We start from the raw sequence: 9,469 nt of genomic DNA, 5'->3' as shown, positions 1-9,469 counted from the left end.
GTAGTTTTTGTTTTTTTATTTTTTGGCCTTCGTCTCCCTGAATGGGTACCCTTCTTTGGGTACCCATTCAGTCGTTCCTAAAATCAACCCCTGCAGAACAAAACATGATAAACAAAGGAAAGATTTTTCAGTTGTGCGTTTATTGTTTAAAAACAAAGGAAAATCAAGTAGAAAAATATCTTTGCACAAAACTTTATCAAACACTGCTTTACACAAGCCCCCTTTAAATATCATTTGATTTCTTGTGAAAGCAACTCTTCATCAAAAAAACAGTTTTTCAAAGGATTAATAAACTGCAGGTTAGAACTGAGTGTATATCAAATCTGTATTTAAACAATAAAACCTTTGGAAATTGTAGCCCTTTAAATCACAAATGCTCGAAACCACATTCAGGTCCCAAATAAGACATTGAGATACAGGTTGGTCCTTACAAAACGAATGTGCAAACCAGTCTGATATTGCTTGTATTGCTTCCAGAGGCTTAAAAAGGGTCACTCCAGTTATCGCTACAGCAGTACTCACAGTCATGTGGCCAAAAGCATCGTAAGAGACGCTGGCACTCGCCACTTTTCTTCTGTACAGACGTGGATAAACTTGTTGGTACCTTTACAGCTCATTGAAACAATGCTTCATTTCTCACGAAGGCATTGCATTAAAAGCATCTGTCTATTGTAGAGCTGCTCGCCTTTATGTATGTGATAAAGTAAACAAAGATCATACTGAAAAATGTGTCATTTTACCAAAATATGCTAAAATAGTACAGACAGGTTTGTTGATTCGCTTAAAGGGAAAATTAGTTTTTGCTTCAAACTAACTGTTGGACCTAAATTAGTATCACAAGTAACTTCAAGCTTATTATCAGCCATACAGCCTATTTAAAAGGAACAAACAGCCTTTAAGTAGATCGGTATCATTGTGTGCAACACATTGAACATGGAGCAGAGAAAGCAAAGGCCAGAGCTGTCTGAGGAGCTCAGGAAGAGAATTCTAGGTAACTGTGACAAAGGTAAAGGTTTCAAGACTCCGAGCGGCGTCATGTTCCTCTGACTACAGCTGCCACTATTATTAAAAAGTATAAGGTTCATGGGACTGTAGCCAAACGCCCAGGATGTGGATGCAAGAGGAAATGCAACCCCAGGTTGATTAGACAGATGGTGAGGACGGCAGAAAAAGAGCCGAGGTTATTTGGGCCTTCGAGGTGAAGGCGCGTCACGTTCTGATCGCACCATCCGTCGTATTTTGAATCACATTGGGCTTCATGACAGTAAACCCAGGAGGGCTCCATTATTGACTGAACAAATACACACAAAAAAATGATATAATGTATGTTGACGAGCCCCACTGTTCCTGGGACTGATGAGACAAAACTGGAGCTTTTTGGCTCCAGTCACATTGGTCGGATGCTTTCGATTATTGTGGAAGGATACGAACAAATTTATCCGCGTCTGGACCTGGCGATTTAATTTTAAAATGCTGACACCAGCAAAAACATCACTCGTGTCCTGAAAATTTACAGCAGACAAGTGTTGCCTGAAACAATGCAAGAATGTTTTTGGCTGAGAATTTGATCAATTCAGTGTCACAGCTTCTCATGCCAGACTGTTCGTTAAAGAAGTCCAAGTTGCGATGTCTTGGACTCCCTCGTGAACTTAACTGAGTTTTGTCAGCAACCTGCTAACACAGCTTATTCAGGGTACAAGTCTAACGAAATGAGGTGCTACCAGATTCAGAAAAGCAAATCCTTTCAGCTCCACCATCACATTCAGGACAGGTCTAAAGTAGTTGAAAAATACTTGTTTGTTGGCGAAGTACACATTTTACTCCCCGATCTGAAAAAGGCGGCGGCCCAAAAAAGGACATTTTTCAGCTCAGAAGTAAAGCCTCGTGTTCAAGACTGGGTGGGCAGAACCAAACCAAAGTGTAGCACCAACAAACCATCCTGAAATAAGAACAAGGATCAGAAAATAATTACTTCACGACTTCCATTAGAAACTCTAACTCAACAATCTATTATTTCTTCCTTACCTGTAGTGCGTCTTTGCCTGCAGAGTTCTGTATGTCTTTCAGTGACTGGTAGTGATCGAGGAGGTGATCTCCACAAACTACATCCACCTACAGGAGGCAAACATTTTAGACCACAGCAGCACTGAACTTCCCAATGTGTAAAAACCAAGGGTTTTAATTCAGTCTAACAAACGAGTGAAGGAGACAATATGGACCTAAAGTACTTTAAATCTTAAAATTATTTTAAAAAGTGGAAGCAGACAGAACAAACAAGCTTGAGGAATAGGCTCGTTCCATTATAAAAGGGTCTTCAGAGTGATATTATTGAGTGAAGCTGTGTTTTGATGAATGGTGAGCTTCATGTTTGCTCCATCCATGCTTTAGTAAATACGGCGACAGCTCAGCTCGCCATCGTGTATAAATTCAAGAAACCGTTTTGGAAATAAAACAAGGCGCATCTTTGCAGACTGACCTGACACATTGGACTGAGCTCCATCTTCCTTCGAATGAACAGCTCCAAGTGCCGAATGGTGGCCTCCCCCGACACACAAACGTAGCGCCTTTCCAGTGGCTAAACAAGAGGCAGTGAAATGAGGACGAAGGCGCACCAACAACTGGGAGATGTCTGCAGCGAAACTGGACATGATGCTAGACTGGACTAGATGTCAACAGATTGTGGTTTTTCACAATTGTAGATCCGATCTTTTGAAATAAGGTCAACTGATGCTAGAGCTGTAAAGTTGGTTTGTTTGTTTGGTCCATAAATATGAATTTTCACACACGTTACAATTTACTACATAAAAAATACTTTTTAAAAACCCTAGAAATATGGGCTAATATGTACAGTAAGGCGTGCAATAATAGGAATAGCATAAGTGTCTAAACCTTTTAAGCACCTTCCTGAATTTCTCCAGAATCATGTTTGTTGATGGACCCCAATACAATCCAAAGACTAAGGCCCTGTTCATACCTGCCGTTAACATCCATATTGAGTGATTGATTGCGAGTGTTCACACCTGGCTGTAAAATGCATACCCTAAAACGTGTTTGTGATCAGATGTGAACCACAACAATCACAAAACATAGAAAGAATGTCTGAAACTAAATCATATTTACTTACCTTAAAACCGCAAATGCCCTCTTCAGCTCTGCAAACAAAAAGTCAAACAGTTGGCAAAACAAGGGAACAACCTGCTTGAATTTATACCTGCAATTTTCATTCATTCAGTAACGATCATACGAGACGAACCACTTTACTGCTAGTAACCTTTGTGCTCCTAATTTCTATTCCCTGCCGCTGAGGGCAAAATAGTTACCACCTTTTTGCCTTCAGTGGCGGGCAATAATTAAAAACTAGGTTTGTTGCAGTAAGGAGAACGCCATATCTTGCAGATAATATTGACTGTAGATGTGGAGTATATCAATTTTAGCAGGAAAAATAATGGTGTAGTGAATTAATTTTTCTTCCATCACGCTTCATTACTGCCTTTCAGTGTAATGAATGCTTTCAGATTAACTAAGACGCTTGATTAATTTATTAGCTAACGCATCTGTACTCAGCACTGATCAGAGAATTGCACAATACAAGTCCTTACCCAACAAACTCCAGCAGTAGAGACACGTTCAACTCAGGGGGGATGGTGAACACAGATGGGGGGAAACTTTCTTTCTTCTGCCTCCGCCATACAACCGGAGCTTGAGGGGAAAGAACCACTGCAAACGAGACGGTAAACACAGTGAACCGATGGGCTTCTGCTGCTGCTGTACTCTAGAGCAGACGTCCCCAACCCCCGGGCCACCGACCGGTACCGGCCCGCGGGTCATTTCCGCACAGACAGAATAATTAAAATGAAAGAATAATTAACTTACAGTATTTCTGTTTTTTTATTTTCCGAGTCTGAACGACATTTCTTTTGAAAATCTGACCAGATTCTCTCCACTACATTTGTCTGTGACTCACTCTTGATGCGTGTCAGAACGCTCATCTAGGTCACGTGATACGTTACCGCTAAAAACAAACCCACAAGCAGCAAAATGAGTAAAAAACAAACGTCTCTGGACGCCCTAGATGGGACCGTCTCGTTACTGAGAAACAGGCACAGGGCTCCCACTGATTCAGTGTTATGGTGAGTTGTATTCTTTGTGCACTTTATATTTGTGGTGCATCTTATTTTGAAGTTTAAACATCGCCATATTGACCAGAGAACATTAGGGGGAGGAGAAGCTGTTATTCATGATGATAACGCAACACCAGGACAAACTAACAAAGCTGCGAGGACATGTAGGATTTACATTTATTATGTTTTAAAAAATACACCCGTTTTCATGCCGGTTGTATCATTTTATTTTCTTGTATTTATCCGCCACACCTTTAAAGGCCGGTCCGTGAAAATACTGTCTGAGAATCAACCAGTCCGTGGAGCTGAAAAGGTTGGGGAATGCTGCTCTAGAGATCTTCAGTTCACAAATGTTTGTTTAAACAAATTATAGTATTGTTAAAATGCCTTAAATGTTGTGTGCTTTTAAGCCAAAAACAGGATGTTGTTGTCTAATGGTCATTATGTTGTCCAGTACCAGCATATTGTATCTTTTGAAGTACAAACATTGACCCCAAGTCTGTTTTAGTTCAGCTTTTGAGGATGAAATTATCTTCTGTTAGCAGAATGACCACCTTAATGTGGATCACGGGGGTTTAGGTACCCTCGTGATCCAGGCCCTATGGGGAGAGGAGCATCAGCCCCTGGTAGGGTCTCCCATGGCAAATTAGTCTCGGGAGAGGGGTCAGACTGAAACCTCGATGAAGGAAGACACCTGAAAAAGGGGAACCAAAGCAACCTCCTGGAGCCAGGCTTTGTGGAAGTGGTGGGGCTCTAGTTGTTGAACCTTGGCTTAAAAAGAAAAAGCTATAGTAGGCATGCTGTTTTATGGTGCCATAAATTGGCTTTTGGTACATGGGATGTCACGCTGCTAGTAAGAAAGGAGCCGCCATAGGAGGCAGCCTATAGACCTGGCCATTTCATATCTTATCATCTCATCTCATAGGATTGTTAAATTTGCAAACACTTAAGGGGCAGTTGTTAAGCTCAGAAAAACAATAAATAAAACATTAGATTTAAATTATTTTGTATAAATCTTGGTTTTCATTGTTGTAATAGATGATCGAGGAACTGACGCACACATCTGTAATTCAGTAACAGAACATAATTTCACATTATTTGCTCATTTACAGGGACTGCACACGGGTGTGATGGTTAGCCCTGCCGCCTCGCAGCATGACGGTGTTCGGTTCAAATCTCAGCTGAGGTCTTTTCGTGTGGAGTTCTGTTAATGTCTGCATTACTGTACCTGGTTTGGGCACAGGCAGTCCCCTCTCCTTGTAGAAGTTGCACATTTTTTCTCTTTCAACTGTTGAAAAGAAATAAAAATAAAAAATAAAAATCAAATCAAAATCAAATTAGAGTTCTGCACCTTGCAGAAGCCATACTTACAGTCTTCCAGGAATGGGACCATTTTGTAGACGATATCTTGCAGCTGTCTGTCAGGCCTGCAGAGAAAAAGCCAAACCAACGTTTTAAAACAAAAATCTGCTTTTCCTTCTTCAACGCTGACACTTAATTATGGCACACACTTTCTGGACAGCCTACTATTTAAAGGAGAACAATTTGCCTACTATCACTAGACTAAGCAACCCACCTGATGTTGTACAGAGGTTGTGTCTGATGAACCACAATGCTGCATGTTGGACACTTGTTGCTACTAAAGAAATGCTTCACAATGCAGCGTTTGCAAACTTGGAAAAGATAAGATGCACAAAAAAATTAAGTTAGTTTTTTTCCCCCTAATGATAATCTTTTTTACACATGCATACAATCATCAAGTCATGAAGTATTGGCTGTATTTGTTTGAAACACAGCTGTGGGTTAGGATTGGGGGGTGGAGTCCATCTGTATCAAGACGTAATAAGATGATCCGGTCTTTATCGGGTTCGAAATTTATTCAAATCTAACCTCAAGTGTACAAAAAACACACAGCAGACTCCACCATGCCATTATTAATTCAACAGAAAAACCACCTTCTGCAGAAATGACTCTCAGTGGTTGTGTTCTGAATGACTTCATTAGTTTCTCCAGTGGTTGGTGAGGATTTCTGGCCCACTCTTTTTTTGGAATATTATTTCAGTTCATAGAGGATTGCAGACATTAGTTTCTGCACAGCTCAGCCCAAGCGTCTTTTTATTCAGCATTATGGGTCAACATTTCTACTTTGGTCTCGTTTGCTCTGAGAACATTCTTGTGGCTCATTCAGATAGTTTCTTATTTAACAGTGACACGGTGGAATATTCCTTATTGTCTGCTGTCTTGTCAAGGTGAACAAAACCAGTCTCGCTTAACAGCATTTTAATCATAAGAAGAGCAGCAGTTCTGCATATATAATTTAAATGTATTTGTTGATTCTTTTCGAGATTTATATCAGTGTAATGTTCAGAATCAGTATTAGAGTGGAAACATAATGTAGCTTGAGCAGTATTAATCATGAAACAGAGGTAAAAACCTTATTAATCTTGCTTATTTAGCCTATTTTCAGTATTATTTTAACCTTCTTTTAAAGCATTTAACATTAGTTTGAGTCATTTATCAGTATTAGTTTGAAGCATTTAATCACAGGAATAGGAGTGTGTTGTTTATCATGTTTTTAAGACGTAATCTACTGATTGAGTAGCCTCTCATGTTTTGAGCTATGTAGAAGAGTTCTTAACAGTAAGAGTTTTCAGATGTGGTAGGCCTTTAATGGTCCAGTGCTGAGTAACTCGCCGGTGCTCTGCAACAGGAAATGGCTAACTGCACCTCAGGAAGTGCTTTCTGCGCACCCTTCACGCAGACGGCTGGGGGTCGCAGGAGATGATAAATACTTAAGAATAAGAACTAACTTTGGACAATCTTGTGGTTCCTTTAGTTGCAAACGTTGAGGTGATGTCTTTCACATTCCATTGATTGTCTCCCAGGTGCACTTGGTTTTATTTGTGTAATAATTTGATGATTTTCTCTCTGCTTTTGATCAAATAAAACTTAAACTTAAGGTATTGTCTCCTGACGGTCATTTCAATCAAGAACTCGGGTGAGGTGAAGGACGAGGGAGAGCAGGTGAAAATTCTTACCTCAACAGTCTGTATGTGCTTGAACAATAAATAGTTTATCGTGTTATTATAGACCAATTACTGAATGACAAAAAAGTGTTGAATTGCAGACAATGAACTACAACGACAGGCTGCTCCTGGAGTAACTCACATGTGTGCAGGCACTCTGTGATGGTGGTGGCGTCTATGAGGAACCCGCAGCAAAGCGCGCAGCGGATGTATGGATAAAACTGACTGAGGGGGAGTTTGGGCTGTTAAAAACGACAACAGGACAAATAGTTAGTGCTGAAACAAAACAGCTACCATCACGCGTTTAAACTGCATAAAAGGCGAGATGAAATCAGGCAAAATAAAAAAAAAGTCTGGCGAAACAAAGTGACACAAATAAGATTAAAAATAACACCCACCTCCTCCTCTGTGTCGCTCTCTGGTGATGCGTTCGCGGTCCCGTCATGGTTTCTATGGACGTACAGACGTGATGCCATACCCCACCAACCACGCTGCAAGATTCCCCTCGCTCCTAATTGTTTACACCAAACGGTAACTCGTCTCTGCAGTCTTAAATTAAAACGTGCTCTGAAGTTTTTCTCTTCGGCGTTAAACTTTTGCGAAGTAGCATAAACTATGCTGGGCTAATGGGCTAGCATTAGCTTCTCAGCAACCTGTGAGAATCGTCTTCTTCGTGTGTTTATTGGCGGTTAGCAAACGACGTTATGGTGCATGACCGCCACCAACTGGTAGGCGTGTGAATCACCATTTCCAGCTACACACTCCCAAAAATACACATTTATTTATTTAAAGTCTGATTTTTGTGCCGCAGATCTGCTGTTTTATGCCTGTGTGATTGTTTAACGTCACTGTGGTTTTCTGTATTCCATGTTAGTTTCCTTTTGGGTTTTTTTTATGTCCCTTTATTGCTTTTAATTGGGATAACAGTGGTGTCTGCTGGATCAATATTATCAAAAACTTTTTCATATTTAATAAGTTCATTTTTTTTCATCCCTTCTACAGGAGGAAGAGAGTGGCTGTGGTGGTGAATTTCTGCTGCAGGTCTGATTGTTTGCCACTAGATGGCAGTGGAAACCATAGGATTTCCAATGCACGCGTTAAAACTTTATATTTGGGGAACAAAATTGACTCCAGCGTTCGTCTGATTGTTCACGTTAAGCCAAGCCAAAAGTAGGATATTAAAAAAAATATCTCTAAGTATTACAAATGTAGAAAGCAGCTGACATGAATTAACTTCTTTGTAAACGAGGTAACTTACACAGATATGAGATTGTATTTCCATCAGTGATACTACAATAAACTTTTATTACATTCTAGATGTATAACCAACCTGGATGGGTCAAAAATCAACAGTCCTTCTAAAGCTTTGCTCTTTGTTAATGCGTGGCATTTATCAGAACAATAGTTTGATGAAATTCTGGTGCCAGTTTGTCAAGTTTCACATCTTCTTTCCTGCAGCTCGGTAAAGGTTAAATGAACACGTCAAACCTCCTCCTGTGGTCAAAGTCTTTGCTAGACATTTAAAATGGAAGGTTTTGGGGGCATTTATCATCAGACGTGTACGTGCAAATTTGTTTTCAAGCTGGAACCTATTTTTTAAAATTTTGTTGCAGTTTTCTCAACCGAACAACGTTTGTGTCACCGTGTGAAGATTGCTCTCCTGGGGCTGTTGAACGTATTTCAGTAAACATTTGTACCATCATCAGATATTATAATGGGCTGCTGGACTAGGGGAAACAGCATCCCTAAAGTCTGGTTCCAGCACAAGTTTTAAGTTCATGTAAAGGGATAGAAGCGGGTTCTTATTTTTCAGTAAAAACACACCTCAGATCATTTGATTCAGGTGTTAACACTTGCTGATTTAGCTGTAATTAGTTATTTAATACTTAAAGGAAAGGTCTTGTGACACCCTGATTATGTGCAGGTGAGTAGGTGGGACTTACGCCATGTGCCATTTGTACTCAGAAGTCGTATTTTCCAAGTTCCAGGTGGGAAAAATCAATTGAAACCCACCTATAAAATAGCTGGAATTCTAACATGGAAAGCTGGAGATTCCTGACCAGCCCCGACCTCATAATCCAATATAGCTGATCCGTACATGCAAATCTGTGACAGCTTCAGTCATGAACCTTTGAATTAATGTTTGTCAATTTGTATCTTAGTAATCCAGTCCATGTTGTCCTCTCCAACCAGTCTCAGCAGCATTAGCAGCTGGTAGTTTAAATGCACATAATGCAGAGAAATTCTTTGTTATTGGCTGGCATTGCTAATAGTTGTTAGCCTGGCACAACCATAGAGACGAGGTACTTTCTCAAGATATGT

General features: G+C 40.2%; 1 protein-coding gene across 1 annotated transcript; it reads right to left on the bottom strand.

Moving 5' to 3' along the window:
- Window positions 1–121: 121 nt before the first annotated feature.
- On the bottom strand, window positions 122–7,839 carry pcgf6 (polycomb group ring finger 6). Its single transcript, XM_017421642.3, has 10 exons — window positions 7,546–7,839; window positions 7,290–7,389; window positions 5,698–5,794; window positions 5,493–5,548; window positions 5,350–5,409; window positions 3,600–3,717; window positions 3,125–3,152; window positions 2,477–2,575; window positions 2,026–2,112; window positions 122–1,939 (listed from the first exon to the last, which is right to left on the bottom strand). The coding sequence occupies exons 1-10, from the start codon at window positions 7,621–7,623 to the stop codon at window positions 1,889–1,891; spliced, it is 774 nt and encodes a 257-aa protein (XP_017277131.1). The 5' UTR covers window positions 7,624–7,839; the 3' UTR covers window positions 122–1,888.
- Between the last annotated feature and the right edge of the window lie 1,630 nt (window positions 7,840–9,469).

This window comes from Kryptolebias marmoratus, linkage group LG22, assembly GCF_001649575.2.
Source record: "Kryptolebias marmoratus isolate JLee-2015 linkage group LG22, ASM164957v2, whole genome shotgun sequence".
Lineage (NCBI taxonomy): Eukaryota > Metazoa > Chordata > Actinopteri > Cyprinodontiformes > Rivulidae > Kryptolebias > Kryptolebias marmoratus.
Note: the sequence above shows the minus strand (reverse complement) of the source record. Positions and strands in the feature narration are given on the sequence as shown.